This window comes from Carettochelys insculpta, chromosome 1 (assembly GCF_033958435.1).
Source record: "Carettochelys insculpta isolate YL-2023 chromosome 1, ASM3395843v1, whole genome shotgun sequence".
Lineage (NCBI taxonomy): Eukaryota > Metazoa > Chordata > Testudines > Carettochelyidae > Carettochelys > Carettochelys insculpta.
In genome coordinates, this window is record NC_134137.1 from 236,425,729 (window position 1) to 236,451,188 (window position 25,460).

Here is a 25,460-nt window from a genome sequence, read left to right on the forward strand (position 1 = left end):
TACCCCAAATAATAATTGCATGTACATCACTGCAGATTCAAAGTAATTCCACTGGCACTAAGGTCAATCTAATTACTCCATATTTGCACAGGTACCCATGCGCTTAAAACGTTACCTATGCCATATTGCAACATAAGGGGGCCTTACCTCCAAACAAGGCATTACTTTTGTGAGGGCAAAGCTGCAGTAACTTGTGTGCAAAAGTTTATCTTGCAATAAATTGTTAGGAAAAGGCAGTCACAAACAGTAGGCACAATTCACTGCAGCTGCAAAACTCTGCCTACACAAATAGAAGTCTGGTTAGGAAACAGGCCTTTAAAATGGGAGGGTCAGTGTTGCATTTCTCATTTTTGTTTGTTTTAAACTCACAATTTTTAGAGAGATTGACAGAAAAGTAAAGAGACCTGAGTTCTATTTCTAGTTCTGCCATGGTCTCATTCTGTGACCTGGGGCACATTACATTGCTTCTCTGTCCCTCTTTGCTGTTTATCTCAGCTGTAAATGAGCATTTACTTAAAGGCCAGATGGGGAAATCACATTTGTGACCATCTAGTTTGACCTAAACCCACCCACTCCTGTAATAAGCACAATAATCTGCGGTTCAATTCCTGAAGTCCTCAAATTGTGAAAATAATTTTAAAGATAAGACATTTGGAAGAAAGTTAGAGCTTGTCCACATTTAAAATGTTTGAAGTATGCAAAACACTAATGTACAAATGTAAAGTATGCTTAATAATCATTGCAACAATTTTAAAAGGCACTCTTCCAGAATGCCACCTCCTTTTCCCTGGAAAGAAAAATAAAGGGAGAGCAGGGTAGGAAGGACAAAAAGACTTTAATTGGCTTCTGCTACCCAGGATCACGTGTCATTCTTTTTACTTTCAGTGGGAAGCCTCTTAACTGGTCGGGTGCGGAGATGCGAAATTTACAAGACTTGCCTGCCCGTGGGACATGTGGATGCAATGATGGACGGTATGAGTGAAGTAATAGGATGCACTAGGCTGATTTCTGTTGGTGAGCAAAATAAGACTTTATGCTTACACGCAGCTCTTCTTCAGGCCTAGTTAAGGTACTCAAAGTATCCCGGCTAAATACAAGGTGGATCGAATTGTTTAGCCCAAGTAGTTAACAGGCTACAAGGGACCATTCAAGGTCCGGTAAGCTGTGTCCAGTCATAGGAAGGGAAGAAGGACAGTGGAGGGAGCAGCTGCGGGCCGGGCTCTGGTAGCGGGATGCAGTAGCACAGAGGACTGACTCTCCGGGCCGGGCGTACACCCCAGCACCCGCTCTCCTCCTGCCTGGTAGCTCAGGGATCGCGCCGCCTGCCGCCGTCTCACAGCTTTTCGTCTGCTTGCGCAGGGCGAACTTTAGAGGCGGTCCCCGGCGCGGCCCGGCCTTTAACCAGCCCGTGCTGTCCCTCTAGAAACTTCTCAGTCCCGCCTCCTGTCGCTGCGGGCGCTGCCGCCGCCGGAGCTCGCGCCTGAGTCTGTGCCGTCGCGCAGCCCAGTCGCGCGTTGAGCGCCCGCAGCGCCGCACCTCACCTCAGCTCCGCTCAACCCAGCGCAGGCCCGTCGCGCGCCCGGCCGGTCCCCGCAGCGCCGCGTGCAGCCCCGTCGCGAGCTCAGCGCCCCATACAGCCCGCCGCCCGCGCCATGACTGCGGAGGAGATGAAAGCAGAGGGGGCTCCCGTGGAGGGCGTAGACATCACCCCCAAGGGCGATGGGGGGGTGCTCAAGGTAGGGCGCAGGGCGGGCTCGGCCGAGCCCGGGGAGGGGCGCGGGCGCGCGCCGCTGGTAGCAGCGCGGGGCGCATGCGGGAGCTCCCTGGGCTGGGCGGCGGGGGGGTGTAGCGCCGGGGGGTCGCATCAGGCGGCGGCCTGCGCCTTGCAACACGTGGCCGGGGCCGGCTGCCGTGCGAACGCTGCCCTGCAGGCTGGGCGGTGACCTTCCGCCCGGGCTTTGCGGCGAGTGTTGTGCTGGTATATGGTAGCTTTCCGGGCGGGGGCGCGCGGCCACGTGTGGGCCTGCGGCAGGTGGGCTCTGGAGGGCGGTCGCCGCCTTCCTCTCGTGAGGGGCCAGGCGCTTGGCGAGAACTGCGACCCTTTGCTCCCCGAATCCGGACCGGGTTTTCTCACATGGGTCCAGTAGCAACGGCGGCTCTGCCTGAGTGGTAGGAGGCAGGTGGCGTGTGGTTTACAAGTGGTTTCTCGGTGGGAGCCAGATGCATCCTGTGGAGACTATAGGCCTCATCCTCAACTGGAGCGATGGATGTGGTTCCCCAGGCGGGCAGGGCACTGTGCTCGTTTGCAGCAGCTGTAAATCTGACACTAAAGGCCCCAGGAGGGGATGCTCCCATTTTACGGTGAGCTGTCTCCTCCTCAGACAAAGGTACAACACCACCTGTGTGGACCTATAGTCATCTTGGGCCCCTTCTCCGTTTTTAAGCGGTGGTGGTACTGCTGTAGATCACGTTTTGTGTACGATAAATGCATCTCCAGGGCTTTTGGCAAGCTCCAAATGCAGCTTTCCTCTGAGCTAAGTATCTATGCCTTTAGCATTAAGAGGCATGGCTTACTGCCAAGCTGATTGCAATGGTGCCATGGATATTTCCTTCCCGCATGACAGGAGTCTTGATTTATTTTCTGAATTTGCAAACCCTATATAGCTTGCTTGCTTTTATTTTGTTATATTGACTGTTGTTTCTCCACTTAGACTGTGGAGTCTAGCTCTTGACAAGACTGTTAAATCCTGCCCTGCAATATCCACTCCCACCTGCTCCGTTATTTCTTGCATTTTTATCCCACTCACAAAACCCTGCAAATCTCCCGAGAGAGATTTCTCCCTCCTACTTTTAAAAACCTCAGTTAATATATATAAAAATGGAATTAATGTGCAATTTTTGTGTAATAAACTGGTGATTCATTGTTTTCTTGCACATTACTATCTTTTTTTTGCTTACCCAATCTCGCCTATAACAAAGTACATTTTATCTGTTTATGCTGTGATGGCTGGGGCCCTGTGGTTTCTCATTCCTGTTGCAGAGGACTGTACTGCACAGGCCCTTTTCAAAAGTCAGTGCTGGGGATCATGGTTAGTCTTATTGAAATGTGAATATGCTGGGCAGCGAGGGCACCCACACACTGCACCAATAAAGAATGAAAGACTTTGTTTGCCCTCCTTTTAGTCTGGGCCTGTACTCAAATTTTATACTGGGGGAGGAGGATTCATTCACGTGTCAGGGAAACTGCAGAAACTAGCATGGTTTAATTTGACGTTTACATAATATGTGTGGAAATGGGCAAAATACAGCCACTGTATAGAATTAGTTGCATATCTCAGATCGCCGTGTTCTTTGATGTCCGGTGCCTATAGAGGTTTAAAATGTGATGAATTTGGGTGAGGATGTGGTGATGCAGCATCTCCTAAGAGTACTTCTTTGCTCAGCACCCCTTATATCCCTGGCAGGGGAACACTTTGGAAAATAGTGTTATTTCATAAACATAAAATCCAGACAGGGGCAGGGCAGGGTGAGGGGAGTTTGACAACCCTGTCAAAGTCAAGTCCTATTTTCCAAAGTGTTCCCCTGCCAAGGAGGGCATGGGGTACTGAGCAGAGATCACCTCATCTTCACTTAGCACTTAACATGCTGCAAGCCACAGGCTTTCCCTCCTTGTTTCTGGGAAGGATGGTGCATGATGCAGATGACCACAAGAGCATCTCACACAGCTATGGACTCAGGAAGTAACTTGCTGATCCAGGCTGTGTCTGAACTGCCACAACACAAAGCTGTGGCTCAAGAATAGTAAGTTTTGTCCCTATCCTAAGCAGCACGCAGTTTCCCAGTGGGTGAAATAGGGCCAGGAGTAAGTGTGGGGGGGGGGGTGAAGGAATGGAGAGTAAAGGAGAGACGGAAAGATGGTAAGCAGAAGTTGTGTCATCTGTGCCATACCAAAGTTGAGGGAAGTTCACTGATCAGTTTGTCAGGGAGCTATTATTTAGAAAAAGTGCCAGTCTTACATCCGCAGAAGTCTATTGATTTACATTGGCATGAAATTAGTATAATGGAGTTGGAGCAGCAGGCTCAGGGATTCCTTATTTATGGTGGATGGAAGGTAGTCAGTCCCTAAATGCCCAAATCCAAATATACTTCAGTAGAGATCGTAGCTGTTCAGATGAACTAGCACAGAGAGCACTGTGGTTTGCCCCTGTTCTTGTGCTACTATGGAATTGTTGCAAAACAACAAGAAGTCCTATGGCACCTTTATAGACTAACAGATGTTTTGGAGCATAAGCTTTTCTGGGCAAAGAACTGCTTTGTCAGATGCTTGTGGCAAAGCGAGTCTTTGCCCATGAAAGCTTATGCTCCAAAATATCCGTTAGTCTATCAGGTGCCATAGGACTTCTTGTTGTTTTAGAAGATACAGACTAACAGAGCTACCTCTGTCATTCTTGTTGCAGAAGAGGCTCTAATAGTCAAGGAGCTTTTGTGTATTGATTTAGAGGCAGCACAAGTGGGAGGAGTGAAACAACAGAGTTTTTTCTCAGTTGTGCAAGTCTGTCCAGATTCTTCAGACTGGCAGCTTAAACGTGGCATAATCCACTGAAATCAGTGAGCCTGACTCTGATCTCATACCTCCTTTTCAGTGGAATAGCTTTCATAGTGGCTGTTGTTTCTCAGCAACAACACATTATAATCAGATGTAGTGGCTGTACCTTGGTGTTACTGCAAGCAGCTTTTGGCCTAAGAGTTTAGGCTCAGGGCATGGAGCTGTTCAATAAATAAAATTAAACTAAAAATGAAATGACATTTAATGACAGTAGGGAGGTGTTTATAACCCTCCTGTGAATGGAAAGATAGTTTATTTTCTTGGAATGGAAGTGTAAACATTTCAGTCAGGATCAGCAACTGAAAGCCCTGGTAGTTCAGCTGAAACCTGCTGTTAGCCATAATGAATGAAACACAAGAATGGTGCAAGGTCAGATACGTCTGATTTCTGAGTGCCCTCTCTGAGATATCCTAAAGGAGCCTGATTCTTCAGAGTAGGTGCCTATTGCTTTCTGACAGTGATCCCACTTCAAGGAGCTCTCAGATTAGCACCCCAACCTCAATAGCTACTGCTGACAAATCAGGGCAAAATATTCTAAAAATATAAAATAGCTTTTTTTGGTTTTAAATTTGACATAGCGGGTGGCTTACAGTTGGTGATACTAAGGACTATGTGTTGTTTCCATGTGATATACTTCTCTAAATCCAAAAATTGAGGCCCGCAGCCATAGCAGATGCTTGAGTTTCTGTCTTCATTGATAGCTGTCATGAAGTTGTTTAGGTTCATCAGTGTGTGGTGGCTTTTTTTTTTTTTTAAGCAATGTGCTGACTGGGTGGGAGGAATGGCAGCTATTGGCCATCATACAGTGGGTTGTACTTAGCATTTGAGCTACTCTCCCTATGTAAATCTGCACAAGTAAGGATGTTTTTCCTGTTAAACAGCTGGCACTGCCAGAGTTCCCTTACTATAACCCTGTTTCAGTTTGCTGATAATTCCGTTTCTACCATTTTGCTCTGAGACTTTCTGTGCTTACTTACCTCAGGTGTCACAGTTGAGTCCTTTTTTAAGAATGAAACTGGTGGAAGCCGCACACAGTGTAAATAAATTTTTAACTGATTTGTAAGGAGGGATTGGGTTTTTTAGGGTTTCCTCATTTGGAATCTTTTTTTGGAGGAGGGCAGTTGTATCAGTTTGAAGAAGGAAGTAAATAATTTAGAGGGAAATAGTTTGCTGTTCCAGTGAAAATCTGTTTTGATTTATAAGCTCTAGAGGCACAATCTTCATTAAGACATGCACAGGTAAGTATGTGCAACTCTTGGCAGTCTGAGTTTTACTAGGCTGCACTGCACGTACATCTTCCTCATTTGACCTTCCCATAGCTTTGGAGGTACAGATGGAACACAAGCAAAATGAATCATTCCATTCTTCCCTAGTATCCTTTGGCTCACTTGAAGTGCTGGGCTGGCTTTAGTTCTGTCTCTTCTACTTACAAACTTCTCTGGTTTCTACTACTTGGTAAGGTCTCATACCTTAGGACAGTGGTTCCCATACTTTTCGGCATCACCCTCCCCCTTGATTTTTGAGAATCCTTTATGCCCCTCCCCCCACATCTTCTTTATCATCATCTAACCCCCCTTTTAACAAAAAATTCAATTCATAATTTAAAATAAACACAAAAACGAGATAGAAAAATGTTATTTAAAATTAAAAATAAGCATAAATAGTTTTTTCTTGGTCCCTTGTGGGTACCGGGTGTCTGAGCCCCCGTACCAGCCACCCACCTGCATGAGATCTGCACTGCCAGAGCCACCTGCCCAAGCTGTCTGCCTGCCCAAGCCCTGCACTGCCAGGGACCAACTACCTGCTCACCAGCCGCCCAAGCCCCACGCTGGTGGGGCCAGCTGCCTGCTTCCCAGCTCATGCTGTCAGGGCCAGTCACCCACCTGCCAGCCTGAGCCCCACAAACCCTGTGAGCCACCCACCTGAGCCCCTCCCTCCCACCCACAAAGCCAGGCACCACTAGCCCCCACTCTTACCCCACCCCCAGCCCCCCATCTAACTCCCTCCTGCTCCAATCCTCATTCAGACACCTTTGCAAGAGGCAGCTAGCTCCACATGGGTCTTCACCAGTTGCCTGGTTCTTATAGCGGCTGTGCCCAGTCATCCACATAAAACAGCAGGTTGCAGGTGTGGATGCTCCATCCAGGCATGGAGTCTGGAGTAGCCTTATCCAGGGCCGCCCCATGCAGTGGGCCAGGTCTGTTCCAGGACAGCATGGCCTGCTCCCACCAATGGCAGAGATGCTCCAGCCAGCCGTCCTGGTCTCTGGCGCCCGTTCAGTGGGGGTATTCCAGCCTGGCTGGAGTAGCCCCTGCCTGCGGCAGGGAGGGCTGCTCCAGTCCAGCTGGGATGCAGTGGCTGCCCCAGCCCCTCCCCTCACCTGTTTAATTGGTTAACTGATTAAACCTAGCATTTAATTGGTTAACCAGTTAAATGGGGTTTAACACCCCTAACTTCCTTTTTCCACACACACCTTTACAAATTTCAAAAAGTCTGTGGATGAACGAGTAACATGTAACTAAGAGCTTTAACTGTCCCTCACTGGATAGTATTTGGATTTGGAAGTAGAAGGCTTAACTCCCCACCTAGTGTTAGAACTTGTCCTCACATAGAAAGACACAGGGTTTCTTTCTCTTTGTGTTAAAGCATTTATGCACTCTAAGTGTTATCTCTTTGTGTGGGACAGACATCAAGCAAATGCACAAGGAAACAGAATTAAGGTTTTATGGATTATACATTACTTTTGTTGCTTTCAAACTTTTAAATGATGTCCATTTAACGTCTCAAGGAATAATGAAGTGTCCATTTCTAAATAGGAACTGTGCTGTGAGGCGGTTATGTAAACAGTTCTTTACGAATGTATTTAACAGTCAATGTTGGGATAAAGGTATTTCCTTGAGTATGTTAGTGATTTCCTTCCAGTGATCACTTTTCTCTCCTTGCTAAAATAATCCCCAGTATTGTGCTAAAACTCTCTTAATCTGTGCCACCGGAGTGGGGAACTGATGCACCCAAGGTCTGGATCTGGGACACAGCTGCCTGGATCCAGCCCCTGAGTGGAGCCCTGAGCCTCACAGGCTCTTATCAGGGAAGCCAGGGCTGGATTGGGCCCATGCGTTCTGCCTGGCAGGGGGAAAACGCATCTCTGCCTGCTGCTGCTCTTCCTCTGTCATGGCTGGGAGAACAGCAGTGAGCTGCGCTAGGTGAGTGCCCCCACTCTTGTACCTCCCCCCATCCCCTGGCAACCACTCACCTCAAGCCGGTCTCCTGACAGCCTCCTCCCACAATGAACCTCTCATTTTTGGCCCAACCCCAGAGGCAGGGGAAGAGGGGGACAAAATCTACTAGCCCTGGCCCCCTTAGGCTCTGGGGCTGGTGTGTGAGGGGAATGAGTATCCTTTGTTTGTTTGTTTTCAGTTGGGCCATGTCAGTGAGGCTTGGTTGTTTTTGTCACTCTTGTGGCCCCCATCTGATTTTTTTTTTTTTTTCCCCTTTCCTTCTGGGTCAGTGTCCCACACCCCCTCCAGACCTGTAAAAGGTTCCCCACCCCTGCTGTACCATTTTGTGATGGGTAGATCCTGTAGTTGGATTTAGAGGTACAGGTTGAACCGCTCTCATATGGCACTCTCGGGACCTGACCAGTGCTGGATGAAGGAGTTGCCCTGGGGGACAGGGGGTCAATGTTTTCTAACATGTTACCAACACTTCCATTGCTTATTGGGCTCTTAGAAGATGGTTAGGAGTAAACTATGGCTAAATAACACCACCGAACACTGAGAGTCAGGACGGGTGGTTGTAAACAAAATTTATGGGACCATGGGAAACTTGGCCACACTCATGGTAAGTGGTAGCAGAGAGTAAGCCATGCTAGTCTATACACTAGCAAAACAAAAAGCAGTCAACTAGCACTTTAAAGACTAGCAAAATAGTTTATTAGGTGAGCTTTGGTGGGACAGACCCACTGCTTCAGACCATAGCCAGACCAGAACAGACTCAATATTTAAGACACAGAGAACCAAAAACAGTAAGCAAGGAGGACAAATCAGAAAAAGATAATCAAGGTGAGCAAATCAGAGTGGAGGGGTGGGGGGGAAGATGAAGAGTTAGATTGAGCCAAGTATGCAGACAAGCCCCTATAGTGACTCAGAAATGGTAAGTGGTAATGCAAGTAACTAAAATCATGCTGAATTACAGGGTTTGCTGGATGAGGGAGTTCCAGATTAAGGAGGTTCAACCTGTACTGTGTGGTTTTTTGTTTTTTTTTTTTAAACTCCATTGGAAATGTGGTAGTTTCACTTGCTTCCCTTCAGAGAGTTAGTGCATCTTTCAGGGCTGCAGTTTTCATTCTGGGTGCTTGTAGTTAAGGCTCCAAAATCTAGGTGGCTAATGTATTCTTAGGTACCTGACTCTTAGATTCAGAGTTTCAAAATTTTGGTCTTTGTCTTTGAGACCAAAAAGTGTATCTGCCAACCCCAAATAGTTTAAATGCAATAATAGCTTATTGTACCCAGGTAGTATTTTAAGGTGAATAGAGCACAGTAGTAATCTTCCAATTAGAATTGTCAAGGAAATCTGTAGTTAAGGAAGCTGAGCTGTTTTTTGTAATTTCTAATCTAAAGAACAAAGTGTTACCTCTTAGGCTAGTGTAGGCTTGCCTAGTGTTACACATGGCACAGTTGTGTTACTTTATCCAGACTGTTTTTGTATGTATGTCAGTTTCACTTATTCAGCATTTCTTTCCCAGGTTATCAAGAAGGAGGGAACTGGGACAGAGTTTCCCATGATTGGTGATAAAGTGGCTGTCCATTATACAGGATGGCTTCTGGATGGCACAAAGTTTGATTCCAGCCTGGACAGGAAAGACAAGTTCACATTCGATTTGGGGAAAGGTAATGTCCTGTGTTCTGCATTTTACAGTCTGTTTGAAACCTTTTGGACTGAGACCCCTTGTATAATGATAGTGGCTCTGTTTAATTGTTACATAATTGCATGTTTTATGGTTCCTACATATTTGAGCTCTAAAAATCAGACATTAATTTCATAAAATTAATGAAATATGTCTCTTGGGATTTTTGAAGAAAGTCTTTTGAATGTGAGTGGAGTGTAGTCAGTGCAGTAAAGCATTTACCAACGTGGGAAGTCATTTCTGGTTAACTCTGCCTAATTAGCTCTCTTGATGAATGTTCTTAAAATGGAATAAGATTGTGTTCTTCCTGATTTTCTTAGTACACTTGCAGAGTAGATTAGATTAAACCAACATGGAATAAGACATTCTTATTTCAGAATAATATCTTCCATATACAAAGTTAATCAGGGAAAAACTATTCCCTTTAAATAACATCCTATTGCAGTATAGATTAATTTCTCCATATAGGGAAGCCCTAAGGCTTTAGATGATCTGGAGCAATCATCTAAATCGTGAATGAGCAAAGTGGGAGGCGTGAAACCTCATAAGGGTACAGCATGGTTGGCTGCTGGGTCTCAGGCTCACCCATCTCATTTAAAATATTGAAATATGTTACTGTTTTTCATTCTACACACTTAATTTCTTACATATGCTGAAAGGTTTTTTGTTTGTTTTTATTTTGTTTTGTTTTTCATTTGAACAAAACCGAAATGTTCGTCAGTTTGGATTACACTAAACCCTCAAGTTACTTGGGGGTTGTGTTCCTGCAAGCTCCACATAACTCAAATTTTCACTCAAGTCAAGGGGAGATGGGAACCAGGCTGCATCCTGGTTCCCGTCTCCCCTGGGCTTGCGGGACCTGGGAAACTGATTTACTCATGGCTGGTCAGCTTCCCAGGTCCTGCAAGCAGTGGGGAACTGGGAACCAAGTGGCAGCCTTATCTGGGGCTTCCACTGCGAGCCAAGCTGCTTCCCAGCTATGGGGCCAGGGACCCAGCGCTGGCTCTGCTGGCAGGGCATTGCTCTGCGGCTTTCAGCTGTGGGATCTCCCCGTTCCCGTGGCACTGCCCCCCTACCCCCTAAATGCAAGATATACACACACACACATTCAAAATGACGTATGTTGGGGGATTACTGTACAGGTTGAGGGCGCCCTACTAATTGCAGGGACAAATAGTGGGACGTCAGCGTAAAAAGTTTGCTCACCCCTGGCCTAAATAATTGAAGTGGCATATTCATCTCAGTAGGGGATTCACCCTGAACTGTACATTAAGTGCAACTCAAAATCCCGCTCACCCTGGCTCAACCCCCCCACTCCTGGCTCCAGTTCAAACCCCCTGCATGTGGCTCCAGTTCAACCACCTCCCGGCCCCACATGTCACTGGTTCAGCCTCCCCCCAGCCCCACTCACCACCAGCACGTAGCTCCGGTTCACCCCCCAGCCCCGCACCCAGCTCTGGCTCTGGGTCACCGCCCCTCATGCACAGCTCCTTCTCAACCTTATCCCAGGCCCTTGTTCAGACTCCCTGTGTGTGCAGCTCACCACCCACACGTGTCTCCCGTTCAAACCCCCATGGCCCATCTCACCATCCCCATGGATGGCTCTAGCTCGACCCCACTGTCCCAGTTCAACTGCCTCCCTGCATGCATCTCTGCCTCAGCTCCATCCCCTGCTCCCCCTGCAGCCCTAACCCACCCCAGGCTTAATCCTGCCCCTGCCCCTCTCCCATGGCCCAACCTACCACCAGGTTTAACCCTCCCCAACTGCTCCCCCAACCCCAGGACTTACCTTTCAAAAGGGGCTCCATGTGCTCCTGCTGCTTCCCGGCTGCAGAACAAGTGTTCTGCCAGGGAAAGACACAGCTGTCAAGATGTGATGGAGAATGAGCAAACCAGCTCCTCTGTCCCCATATTTCAAAGCCATACTTGGGCAGAAGGGAGTGGGAAAGTAGAGAGACGTGGCTTCTGGCGCCAAGGGAGACAGTTGAAGCTAGTCACACTTTCCAACATTTCCCAAACTCCAATTTCTCCCAGACATTTTGTACTTGGCACTTAAAATTTATCAGTACAAAAATTTCAATACAGTTAAAGTTAGGGGACAGGGAAAAATTGACCTCTCTAAAATAACTAATGCAAGGAATAGTATACCCATTGGGTCTGGGGCAGTGAATAAGACGGCTTCATACGGCCATGTCTTTGGGTATGCAGGCCTCTGTTTGGTCTTTGGCTTCAGAAGAAACATTTTTTCCTCCTTGTGTGTCACTTTTTTGGGGATGGGGGAGGGCAGAGGTAGTGGGGAGGAACAAGGCAAGGGATGGGTAAAGGAGTTAGTGTCCCAGCTGTCCTCAGCAGTAGCAGAGCTGCTTTGTCTATGTTTCATGTTGAAGGGTATCTGGATAACATTTGTGCTGGCTTCTGCCAATTATAAAGTACAAAGAGAGAGGCCATTGTTGTGGATTCTCTGTTTTCAAACTGAAAAATCTCACGCCCTAAGACCTTCTTCTTCCAAGTTGTTTTATTATGGTTTTTTATTTATTACTTCACAGCACTTGGCAGCATGAAGGGAACCTCAGACATGATTCCTGTTTCAGATGGCTTGCACTCGAGACAAAAGATTGTGGGGTGGGACAAATTTAGGGTTAAGTGCTCTAGGCCAGACTTTGATTATTTGCATATCTTGAGTTGAATTATTCCAGGTGTATACAAGCTGAAGTGAGAGCAGAATGAAGTCTGAGTGCCCATTCAACTCTTGGGTGTTTTGTGTAAAAATAATAGTAAAGACCAGAATCACTTCATATTTAGATGTAGTTACTTTTAGACTACCTGGTTGTGAATTGTCAGCAGTAGCTATTGATGTTGGGGTGGCAGTCTGAGATTTCCCTGAAGTGGGATCACTCTTGGAGAGTGCTGGGCACGCACTCCAAAGTCAAGTTCCTATGAGATGTCTTGCAAGGGCACTCAGCAGTCAATCACATCTGACCTTGCACCATTTTTGTGCTTTATTCATATTGGATGACAGCTGGGTTTCATCTGCACAACAGCAAGATCACAACAGTCACATGTGTGACACTCACAAATTCAGTTGATCGTGGCTTTGGCTTCCCTGGGGCTCCAAGCCCCCTGTAGTTGCAAAAGTCAACATTTGTGAGGGTTCTTGACATGGAACCCCGCAAATGTTGTGACCCTACTGTGCTAGTGTTTTCAGTTGTTGATCCTGAGTGAAATGTTTATTTCCCTTCCAAGAAGAGAATCTTAATCTTTCTATCCATAGGACGGTTGTAAACATCTCCCTGCTATCATATCAAATGTCATCTCACTTTAAGTTTAATTTTAATATATTGAACAGCCCAGGCCCCGTTGCCTGCTTTGATGTGTGCCTAGCATTTATATGATTGAGCTCTGATTTGTGCAGGTGAGGTGATCAAAGCCTGGGACATTGCTGTAGCAACTATGAAGGTTGGAGAAATCTGTCGGATTACGTGCAAACCAGAATATGCCTATGGTTCTGCTGGGAGCCCCCCTAAAATACCTCCCAATGCCACACTGATTTTTGAGGTAAGGACTGCCAATAAGATTACTTTCTGTGTAAGAAAGATGGTGCATTTACTGTAGAATGTAGGGAGTGCCTCTCAACTCCACTAGGTGACACTTCCTTATTTTTAAATTCCTTTCATTATCTTGGAGGACTGAGTAATCTGTCAGTGGGAACAAAGTAGGACAGACAGTCCTTGCCCTCAGAAACCAGGACCGTCATCAGACCTAGAGTGGACTAGCTAATTTTATTTTGAATATCTTACCCCATCTTATGAACATGTAGAAAGGGTAAAGGAGTGAAAGAGAGAACGGTGTGGCCTGTTAATTTTCATCTCATGTATGCTACAGATCTGGTTGCAAATGTAAGGGAGAATGATGTAGCAGTGTAGTTCACTCTAAGGTAGGATCCAAAGCAGTACCTTAAATAATACATTGGAAGAGTGAAATACTGCAAGGAGAAAGGGTGGTGTAGAAGTGTAGAGAATGAGAATTCCAGAGTGCTGTTCCCAGCTGCTTCTGTGTTAAATGAGGAGACTTAACTTAAGGAGTTTTATAGAATTGGGATAAGCATCTGTGTACACACAGACACACACACACAGACAGACAGACAGACAGCGAGAGCGAGAGCAGTGGGTCTTATCCCTTGTGTAGACTGAGCTGGGTTGAAGGAAAAATTCTTCTCAACCTAGCGACTGCTTTTCAGAGCTTTCCATCGGTATAAGTAATATCTACACTGAAGTGCTGCCTATGTGCCCCTGTAGCTGTTCAAGTTCCCTAATTCATTCTTATAGGTATAATTCATTTAGGAAAACATTTTACAAACCCTATCTCATGCTGAAGGATCTTAAAAGTGAAGGAAGAAAACTGGAAGATTTGAAGGCTTCAGCCAGTCCCACTTTTCGCTTTATTGAAAACAATTTTTCGTTTATCCTAAAAAGCCACTAACAGTAGCAATTGTAGGCTAAATATCTCTTCAAATCTTAAGAGGCAAGGTAGGTGAGGAGTTAGCTTTTATGGGGCAAACTTCTGTTTAAGTTGTACAATTGCTTTTACCACAAAATTTCACACAATTTGAGAGAGTTCTAAACCAGCTTGTTCCAGAATTAGACCAGCCCCAGCTGAGATGTTTAGAGAAATTTATAAGATACCAAATTATAGTTCTGCAAGAATGGATTATCTTGCTTATCACTACAGTAATTTAAGAGAGTTGTTGCACTGTGGTGCAGAGTACATGGGTGACATGCAGAGAGGTGGCTGGTCACATATGTCTGGATCCACAAAAGGACTTGAACACTGCAACCATCAGTGGGACGGGGGGAGACATCATTGGAATCCACAAAGCCTGGTTAGTTTCCTGTGGGTGCTCAGGTAGCCATTGGGCCAGAGAGAGAGGGGACCTCTGTAGCCTAGTGGTTAGGATATGGGATGCCCTAAGTCCAGTTCACCTGCCCTAGTGACCACATAATTACTCATTCAGAATGGAACAGCTGCAGCAGGAGAAAGTCTGATGTAGGTTTCTGCCTATTCCATAGCTCAGTGGTGAGGGCACTCGGTTGAGAAGTGGAAGATCCCTGTTGAGAGATCTCTTTTCCATTAGGCAGAGGGTGGAATTGAATTGGGGTCTCCCACCTCCCAGGTGAGTGCTTTAGACCCTGGTCTCAAAAGCTGAAAGGGAAGGACCACCTTCACCATCTGTTTGAATGGGCAGTGATCCAGTCTTCTGAACACAGCATCAGGACCCCCACGTTAGAGAGGTGTGGGCAATGCTTAGCTTTCTCTGGTTCCAGGATCACGAGGGTTTAGATGGGAGTTGTGAAGTGTCAGGACACCAATGTGCCTAGAGACAGGAACTTAGGCATCTAAAGAACTTTTTCAGTGACATTCAGGTGCTGAGTGAGTTTAGGTACTTGCAGGGTTAGGTCTCAAACAAGCATTGGTTTTTGTGGATTGTAGAGGTGCCCAAGTCCATTTGTGGATCTTGGTCTTATTGCTGGCATTCTTCCCTTCCTCCTGCTGCTACAGATGTCCAGTGTCTTCACTGCAAGCAGCCTGGAGGCCTATAAACGAAGTTAGAAACAGAAGGAGGCAAGCTACTGACTTCTGTGGGGAGACACTCTTAGATGAGAGGAGGTGGGCGCAGCCTTCAAATATGAAAGCCACCTTGTAATTAGAGTTTGTCTGCCAGCAAGAGTAGAGGAGTGAAGGGGTGGGGAGAGAATGAAGTATTTTGGCAACATATATCTACGCTGAGGTTGTGGGGGAGAGGAACAGCATGGATAGGAAGGGGAAGTTGACTCATGTCAAAGGGAACAAAACTTAAGTCACTAAATCTTGTTCTTTGTATTGTAATTTTTCCTGTTGTAACTTCATCCATGTGAGCAGTTGCTGCAGCTGCCATAAGGAAGTTCTGTGTTTGTGAATGGAAGTGTGTGCATGCGTGGGGGGAGAGGAATTGTTCCATACGACCATCTTTTTATTCAGATGTTCTGCATACCGGGTGCACCTACACTAGTCTCTTGTTTCAAAATTAATTTTGAAAGAAGGCTCCATTTCGAAAGAGGCTGTGGAGCATCTACATGCCAAACAGCCTCTTTCGAAATTGTTTTTGGCGAAAAGGGGCATGAATTTCAAAACGGCTCTTCCCATCCAGGATTGGGAAGAGCGTCCCCTTTCGAAACCAAATTTTGAAATGGGGCGTGTGTAGACGCTCCGGGCTGCAATTCTGAAATTGTGGGTCTGCCGTGGTGGCGGCTCCAGGGAGTGTAGAGACACTGACAAGCCCTGGTGGGGTTCTTTGGTCCCTCGACCAGCCCCTTTAAAGCCACACGGCCCCGGAAACCCCATGCAGGAAGCTGTGTGCGCACCCAGGGCCTGAGGATCACAAGCTCTGCCTGGCACACGCTGCAGCAGTCCAGATAGATGCACCACACGGCCCATCGGCTGGAGGGTGAGGCCCCCCCTCCCAGACTCCGGGGGCCACCACTTCCCAGCCCAAGGAGTTGCCTCAGGAGAGCCAAAGGCAGAAAAGGAGGGGCCCCGCCTAGACAGAGGCCGAGGTAAAAAACCTCTTCGGCCTCCAGGCGGAGGAGGAGGTGCTGCTCCACAGCACTAGATGGCCCCGTAACGCAGCTGCCTTAGAGCGGCTGTCACTGGGGCCGCAGAAGCGGGGACACCCCCCAGTGCACGGCTGCTCAGGTTCGATCAAAGGTCAAGGAGCTGAGGCAGGCCTACAGCCGGGCCAGAGATGCCCGCAGGCGATTGGGTGCAGGGGCTGGCCCGAGGTGCTTGCATTACCGGGCATTGGAACAGCTCCTCGGCCCAAAGGATGTCTGTGAGCTGTCAGCAGTGGTCGACACAGGCGGGCCTGACACCGACCGGGAGATGGACCTGCACAAACAGCTTGGTTTGGGAGATGTACTTAGATTTTGAACTGAGATCTTTGCAAATAAAAAAGAATATTTGACATTTTTATGGTTCCTTCCATCAGAGTGAGAGGACGACTTTGTACAAACGTATTCTTCCGGGGAGGGAGATGAGGAGGAGAAGAGATACCAAGGCTAATTACTTGACCGCTGTTCCAGCAGTTCTGTGGCTGAGTGGCACAAGAATACAACCTTTGTATAGCCAACACTGTCTTGCTTGTAAAAGCAAACAAAATGCTTTTGTGTTTTTTTTCTAAGTATTCCATTCATTAAATTATTTAAATGTTTCGTCATTAAGAATAGTAACAGAGAGGTAGCCATGTTAGTCTGTACTCCAACAAAACAGCAGAAATTTAACACTTAAAAGGCTAACAAAATGATTTATTCAGTGATAAGGTTTTGCAGGACAGACCCACTTCATCAGATGGCTCTCATTTCCAATTCAGACTGACATTTATAAGTGCAGTGGACAAAAAAAATTTGCAGTAAAAACTGACAAAATCAAATAGGACTGAAGGAGGGGGATAAGGGGAGGCGGGATGGTAAGTGTCCTGCCTGAGATAATTACGAGGATCAAAGGGAGGGAAGCAGTCCTTGTAATGCATGAGGTAACTGATGTCTCTGTTCATAGTATGTGTTAATGTGTCAAATTTGAATATGATTTCCAATTCACAAATCTCTCAAGTCTGTTTCTAAATTCTGTGTGCTCTAGGACACACATTCTCAGGTCTTTAACAGAATGGCCCACATCATTAAGAGGCTGCATTGTAGGTCAAGGTCTCCATTTCTGACTGTCACTCATTCTCGTTTTTCTAGCAGTAAGGGGCTTTTACTTGGCCACGTTAAGGGTATCAGAAACTTATTAGTTCAAAGCTTGATCAGTGCTGAATTGTTAACTGGTATAGCCTGTCTGTCTGGAGAGGGGGTTGTGTTTTCCCAGCATAGCTAAGCTGGCAAAAAAACAAATCTAGTGTAGATGCATATATGTTGCTATTAAAGTGTCTTAGGCGGCTAATGCTTATTTTGCTTTGCTGAGCCGGCATAAGTATAACCATGTATACCAGAGTGTTCTGCTGCTTTAAATGTACCAACATAGTTAATGTCCAGTTGTAAGCATAGACAATGCCATAGTTTGTACACCGACTTCTAAAATGTATAGAAGTATAGTCATCAGTTTCTTTCTTTCAGTTCTTCCTTAATAGAAAATGGAAGTTGGTCAGCACTATTGGTAATGTAAATAAAGTCTAGCATGACACTTCCACATGTCTTTCCTCCATTCTCTGATTAACTTCTGAGCACTGACCACTTTTCTTCATGAAGATACGTCTGGTGCTGAAGAATGATGCGGGGGAAAGACTGTTGGGAGTGAGGGCTAAATTGTAAGACCTTACTACCAATAATGAGCATGTGCTGATATGAGCAAGTCCACTGAAATTAATTGGGCTGCAGATGCAGTTCACTGGTTTTGCGAATGGGAATAAAGGGTTCACAATCTATAAATAAAATAAAGACCTTGCAGTCATCATTAGTCAGGATTTCACCTTCCAGCTAGCTATGGTTAATAAGTATTAGATTGTTGGGCTGTGCTAGTTCCTTCTGTAGATAGCTGGGTATGTGCAGGTGCGTGCGCACACAAGTGGAATAATGAAGACTGCCTGAGAAAAGGAAGCTACCACTTCGGTGCTGACAGCTTCAGTGCCTGAGGATTTAAACCTCCACTCGTGACAGCCAGTAACGCAATGATGTGAATTATCCCAGGGTCAAAGGGACAAATAATTTAAATTTAACCTTAGTGTAATTGTTCTTGAGCATGTGCAGCTGCCATCTGACCAGAAATACATATTGGCACATTAGAATCAAACCCCCAAAACAAAACATTCTATTTGGCTAGTTACAGAAGCAGCTCTGGTGAGCACCTGTTTCTCTGGTAGGTCAGGCAGCACTCATTCTTTAGCTGGAGGCTGAGCTAAGTCTCTCCATTACACAAGAGTTCAGCTTATGGCCAGGCATGAATTTAGTCATGCTAGGTGTCACGGTGGATTGATTTTTAATCAAGGTAATTTTAATAATTTGTTTTTAAATTATGATTTAAATCACCAAAAAAATATCATTAATTTAAATCAAGTTACCAAAATAGCTAAGACTGACTGTGCTTAAAGAGTGCACTTCAATTTGGAGTGAGCCTAATTGAACTCACTGGCACGTCTGTGGTTTGAGAAAACAATATAGAATGGAGTTTCCTTGGAAAAGCTGAATTATGCTGAAAGAAAATAGGGAATAGACTTATGGTATCACTGTCGTAGTCTGTGGCCATGATGCCCCAAAATAAGGGGTATGTATTATATAATATCAAATAAGAAAATGACAGTGGTGACTGACAACTGTAGATTTCTCTTACAGTAGCTCTCTGTTTTATATTTGAGTGATAAATGCTAACCTGGTTGACTGACTAAACAAGCCATAAAGATTAGCTAAGGTAAAAAATTTTTTTTTCCCCTAATAACTTCCAACACACACAGCTGGAGAGTAGACCACTTTGAAGACTGATGTATTGCAAAGTGAATTATTTAAATTACTAACCGTTGATCCCCTCAGTCATATCTACACCCCCACATCATTTTCTCCTAATAAGCAGTTGTCTTTATGATGTTTCATTCTTGCAGCTAAGCTCTATCTTCTGCTTGTACTGCTTCAACTTGACACTTGCACTTCTTTGTCCAGGGAAAGAATTTCTTCAAAATAATCCCGGATAGGAAGGTCCTCACGGAGGCTCCCTAACAAAATACCATAGCAGTTTGGGCCGAGTTCATACCTCTGAGTAGGAGATTCCCCTTTGGAGGGAGATCCAAGAGACGCTCTGGTTGGATGGCTCGATTGGAATGCAGAGCTGTGGAGGCTACGTGGTCTGTGCGTGGATGTGCCTGTGGAAATGTGAGGGTGTGCAGGGTGCCTGGCCTGGAGCTGTGCCTTGTTCCCCGTGATGGAGTGTCTGGAGAGGAAACATGATGAAATCTTCATGTATCTTCCCTTTTTGTCCCATCATGAATTTTACCATGGGAAGGAGATTATCCACCTCAGAGCGTGTAAGCTGATTTATGTGGCTAGGTAACAGTTGCATCAAGGAGCTAAGTTTGTATTTCTCCCTGTCCCACTGAAAAGTGTTGCATTATTCTGATCCAGTAGCTTAAAGATAAAATTGTCCCCTTGTCTTGTATTCCTTATGACCCAGAAGCCAGTGGTACCCTGTATCCTGTCCAGGCACCTGTGTCCCCTCTAATTTTTTACATGCATGTGAGGAATAAAATTTGTGCACTACGATGTGCAGATGTTCACCACCATTAGAAACCTGCTGCTGCCTGTGGGTTTTGTGGACGCTCAGCTGGGTGACATTTGAATCTCTTCTGGGCAGTTGCCCAAATGCTCAGCCTCAAATACTATCAGGCAAGCATGGGGATATGAGACCTTCCTGGCTGGGGTGGGGGGAGGGTATGCAGCTTATTCATGTAAAAAAAAAAAAAAATGTAACATTAAAGCTGTGAGAAAATCATTGTAATCACTTTAAGTGGTTCAGGTTTGTTTGTTTTTTTAAACCCAGTGGAGATGGAATACACACAGCAGCTTTTATTAGTAACAGCTTTTATAGAGGAGGAGAAATGTGCTTGATCTTCTAAATTTACTTGTGCTGTAGAACGTGTGCAGAGCTTTTCTGTAGACATAAGTTCTGGTAATATGATGCACATCACATTCCTGAGAATTGTAGGAGAAAAGTTCCAAAAAGCAACTGGTTTTCTGCTGAACTGAAGTTAGCTTCTTCCCAAGCCTCAATCTCTTCCTTCCAGAGAACAGCAGTGCTCCAGCCAGGACCCCTCTCTCTCTTTTACACCTGGAACAAGTGGAAGGGATGGGACAGAACCAGCTTTATGTCCCTTGAGAGCTTCCCTCCCTCCCTTCCAAAATGGGGCTTCTAAGGTGGCTGGATAAAGCCACTAGGCAGCCACTTGACTGGTTCTGGGGATTCTCTGGCCCATTCCAGCAGTTGTTAGACACACCCAAAGGATTGAAGTCCTTTATGACTAGGCTTAAAGCTAGGAACTAAATGAGTAGTTATTGTGGAACAGTTCCCTTTTCTGTGGGTTGTGGGGGGACGCACATCTGTCCTTTAAGTGCAGCTCATTGCCATGTTCCTTTTTAATCAGAAAGTTGTGGTTACCCTGACATGTCACCTGTCGCTGGAAAAAAAAGAGGGAGAGAAACATTCTGGAGGACAGTTCATGAGAAATAGAACAGAAAGCTCCTTCTCATGGCTGGTTTTGTACATAATAGGCTCAGCATTGTGCAGGTGGAGATTGAGCAGCTGTTTCTTCGGTCCGTTAGCATTTACATGGGTCACAGGTTCAACTTTTCTCATTTTTTGCTCCTTCTGTCAGGTTCAGTATGTGTTCAGAAGCAAAACAGGGCTGATGCAGAATGGGAAGAAGCCAACCAGATACACCCTGGCACAGGGTTTCAGCTTTTTAAGGAGATATGTCCCAAAAGAGAGTGTTTGCCCGGTTGTACAAGTGGAAGCAGTAGACCGCTGTTCTTAGTTTCAGCACCTTTCCAGATTCAGACGTTCTAGTCTGTTATGTGAGCTTCCACATCAGTGACTCTGGACAGATTTGATAGCCATCTTAAAACAAGATGTGGTAGTTTAAACAGGTGGTCTGTGACAACTGTAGTATTCATTTATATGCTTTGTTTTATCATTAGCCTCACTACAATGTGTATAGGTGAGAACAGCTTTTTGTTACTTGTATAACAAGATTTGCCATATGAGATCAGCTTGCTGGGCCATCTAGTCTGGTATCCTATTTCCAACAGTGATGCAAGCAACTATCTTAAGGGAAGGGAATAGTCATCAGTTCTTAAAAATCTGGAACTACACACTTGCCACACTGTCACTGAGAACTCGGGTACATGTTCCAGCTAGCTCAATTTTCAGTTGCAATAATAGCTATTTGTATTTCCCTGCCAGCAGCCTACAAAGTCAGTCAGTTTGGTGTCCCCCTCGTATTCTCAATACGCCAACCTCTCCCAACACCCCCTTCGCTCCAGCCTGGACAAAGCTAGAGCAGAACATGGCTAGAAATAAAACGAGAGCAGCAGCTTTCCTAGGGCCTATTAGAAGGACAATATGGAGAATGGAGGGCCTTCATTCATGAGTCGATCTCAAGTGGGAGAAGGAGGGCAAAGAAAGATAAGTTGGGGAATCACAGAGTTTGGCTGAGATTGATGGGCTGGACTTCAAATGTCTGGACCCCTAAAAAGCTCTCCCTTGGTTTTCTTTGGTCCTGTGGGAGCTGCCCCTTGGTGATTACCTGTCTAGGCTGGGACTCCAGTCCTTTTCCTGTTGAAGTCAATGGGCATTTGTTTCAGTAAGAGCATTGAGACCCCAGGTAAGCAGCTGTTGTCAGCTCACATAGCTACATTGGATGTTTCTTCATATTCCTTCTTGCTCCCGGTACCTGTCTTCTTTTATTGCCATTTCATCTTTTCCACTTGTATCCAGTCCTGACCCACTTAACATTTCTGGTTCCCCCAGAGCCCTATTGGAGAGAATGTCTTGGCCATACCCACTTGTAGTGCACTGAGTTACACTGCCAAAGCAGCAGCCACAAACAAGCCCAGCAAGCCTAGCATTTCATCATCTCTCTGCTGTTCTGGCTGCATTCCAAGTGGTATTTAATGTAAGCATTCAGTCCTGTCCCCCCCACCCCGCCCTTGCACACAAGCACATGCAACTTTCAAACTGCCTATTGAAGGGTGAGGGCTGGGTCTCCTCTGAAGTGTCATCCTGAGTTCATGCAGCATCACTGTTTGTTTGTTTGTTAAATATTACGTGGGAGGCAGGACTACATGGTCATAATTCTTGTCCATAGTATTCAGGTTTTCATATGATTTGGGGGCTTTTAGCCGCTGGATCCATAGTGTCCGACTATAGTGGCTACTGCTGTAGCGAATTAGCCACTTTTTTCATAAATATATTTATTGCTCAAGACAACCAGCCACACTCAATCAGCCAAATAGCCACACATTAATGGCTAGCTGTTGGGAGACCATGACACTAGAGAGCTGGATATAAATTACAAACACCTCAGAATCTCTGAATTCACCCTGCAGAAGGACTGATGCACTCTGCACATGGTGGTAGCCTCAGTTATGTCTGGCTGATGCCTGAAATATCCTTTCTCCTATCTGCAGCAGGATTTTCAAAGGCCTTTATGTTCCTGCTGCTTTTTCTCTGATGCCTGGGGACTGAACCCCACAAGACCACTGCATTGGTACTCTGGGAATTAATGTAAGACCGCCCTTTTCTCTGCAGGTAGAGCTGTTTGAGTTTAAGGGGGAAGATATCACAGAGGATGAAGATGGTGGAATAATCCGAAGAATCCGTGTAAAGGGTGAAGGCTACTCCAAGCCCAACGAGGGAGCCATTGTGGAGAGTAAGTGTGTTTCAGGATGCAAGTGCAGGAGTATTAAAGGAAGTTGCCTTGTGAGTGGGTAGCAGGAGGGATGGCTGGGCATTAGGTAGTAAATGAGCCATTTTGAAACCAACTCTCATTTTGCTGCTGGACAGCTTTTATCCTACCAGAAACCTGACTTGGGGGCTCAGGGGGCTTTGTAGGACTCCACAGGTACCCACCCTCCTTGACAATAAGAGCCAGACCTCTCAATAGAGAACAAGGGGAAGGTTCTGACATTAGTTCAGCGTTGCACACAGAAGACAACCCAGTTGTGTAAAGTGAAAGGATTTACTAGGCTTAGCACCTGATTTTTTCATTTACTGTCCAGTCTTTTAAGCAGGAAAATTTGCTTTTTACAAGGAGGCCTGGCATTTCCCTGATTCCCTCTGCTAGTTTCTCTCTTGTTGTACTGAATACCCTGTGACTTGCCTGTGGATGTTTTTGCATCTCAGTCCAACTAGAAGGTAGACATGGAGACCGGGTGTTTGACAAGCGGGAGTTGCGGTTTGAAATTGGCGAAGGAGAAAATTATGATCTTCCTTATGGCCTGGAACAAGCAATTCAGAAAATGGAAAAGTCAGAGGAAGCTGTGGTGTATATCAAACCCAGGTAAGCTGTGCTGAACTTGTAGCTTCACTAAGCCAATGGTTCTCAAAGTGTGGGTTGGAACCCTATCTTAATGGAGTTGCCTGGGCTGGCTTAGACTTGCTGGGCACTGAGGCTGAAGTCCAAACCCCATTGCTCAGGACTAAAGCTAAAGCCAGAGGCCTTTGGTGGTGGGGTTCAGGTTACAGGTACCTGCCTGAGGCAGTGGTGCTCAGGCATGTTCAGGTTTTGGTCTCTCCTCCTCAGGTCCAGTAGTAATTATTGTTGTCCAAAAAGGCTTTTGGAGTAATGAAGCTTGAGAACCTGTGCAGTAGACTGTGACTCTGACCCAGAGGGCTCCAGGACTTGTGTCTTGTGACTATTATTGGTGTGTTTGCGGCTCAAGGGACTAGGTGTGGGTGTTTTCTAATTAGTGTAGTTTTTCCCCTTCACCCAGACCCGGGTCTAACTTTGGATGGCCACAGACACCAGATACATGGGAAATATCCAGGCAGCAGAGATTCAGGTTAAAGAAGCAGCCAAATTGCAATGTGGGGGGTTAAAAGTTGCATTCCCCACTGTTGGATTGGAAGAGCAGCATTGACTACAGAGTTCACGTAGGAACGTTGGGATTGCTGTACTAAGAAAGATGGATAGTCTAGAAAATCCATGTCCAGGGGTTAGGGAGGGGTGTAAAATCCCCTTGCTGCTCGTAATTATTCAGCACAGAACTGTAAAGGACAATGCCTGCTGTCCCCCCCAAGAGTGATTATGCTCTGAAGCAGGGGTGAGCAGACTTTTTACAGTGGGCCCCACCTTTCAGCCCTGCAGTTAGCAGGCCCTCCAACCTGTCTAGTGTAATCCAAGTGGACAGAAATTTCCGTTATGTTTGTATGAAAAAATAAAACCCTGTCAGTGTTGTTTAAGAAAATAAGTCTGTAGAATGCAAAAACTTCATTAATTGGTAGATAAATGTGAATACAAATATATAAAGACAATACCATATTTCAGTGTTTTTAATGAGGTGGATAAACTTAACGGATAGCACTCAATTGTGCTGCATCCCACCTTACGACATTTCATGTCTGCCCCCCCAGCCCTGCTAGCCAGGTTGTCACTTCTTCCCTGAAGCACTGGAATCCACAACCGTTGTCGTTTTCTTCCCCGCCCATGTGACTTCACATGCTGTTCCTGTTTGTATAAATGTGCGTGCCCTTTATTGACTCATAAAAGCTGTTTGCCTCAATAATATTCACTGTACAGTGATGCATGTGAATGAGCTGGGAGTAGAGGATAGACATTCGTGAGATCAGCCTTTTGACCATCCCAATGTGAGAAAACAGCCAGTTCAAAGACCCTGAGGTTAGGAGAGAGGCTGATGGAAAAATCCCTTTACCAGTGGAATATTTTGGGAGACGAAAAAATATCTCCACTTTCTCTGGAACAAAACCAATGTCTCTTCAAAGCCAGCATCCACCATGGGAGCTGTTTTGAAGATTCACTTTCTTGGGTGAGCTGAGAATGTCTGGCCCTGGGATATGGAGAACCAGATACTGCAACGTTTTTGATGGTCCTGCATATAAGTACAGATTGAATCTCTCTTGTCCAGCACCTTCATGAGCTGACTAGTGCCGAATAAGAGTATTTGCTGGCCCACGGGAGGTCACTATTGTCGAGCAGTATTACCAACACTTCCACTTCTTACTGTGCTCTTAAAAGACATTTAGAGGTAAATTACAGCTAAATAACAGCCCAGGACACTGAGAACCAGGACTCATGGCTGTCAACAAACTTTATGGGAGCATGGGAAACTTGGCCCCAAGAAAAGTAACTAAAGTCGTGACGGATTGTGGATGTTGCCGAAGGGGAGTGTTCTGGATTAGAGAGGTTCAACGTGCAGTAGT

General features: G+C 45.8%; 1 protein-coding gene across 1 annotated transcript in view; it reads left to right on the forward strand.

The window, feature by feature from the left end:
* The first annotated feature begins 1,427 nt into the window (after positions 1–1,427).
* The window catches only part of FKBP4 (FKBP prolyl isomerase 4), a 35,889-nt gene continuing 11,856 nt past the window's right edge, over positions 1,428–25,460 (forward strand). Inside the window, exons 1-5 of the mRNA XM_075002678.1 lie at positions 1,428–1,736; positions 9,351–9,495; positions 12,925–13,067; positions 22,830–22,950; positions 23,424–23,580. Coding sequence (XP_074858779.1) covers positions 1,653–1,736; positions 9,351–9,495; positions 12,925–13,067; positions 22,830–22,950; positions 23,424–23,580 — 650 coding nt within the window. The 5' untranslated portion in view covers positions 1,428–1,652. The remainder of the gene's footprint in view (positions 1,737–9,350; positions 9,496–12,924; positions 13,068–22,829; positions 22,951–23,423; positions 23,581–25,460) is intronic.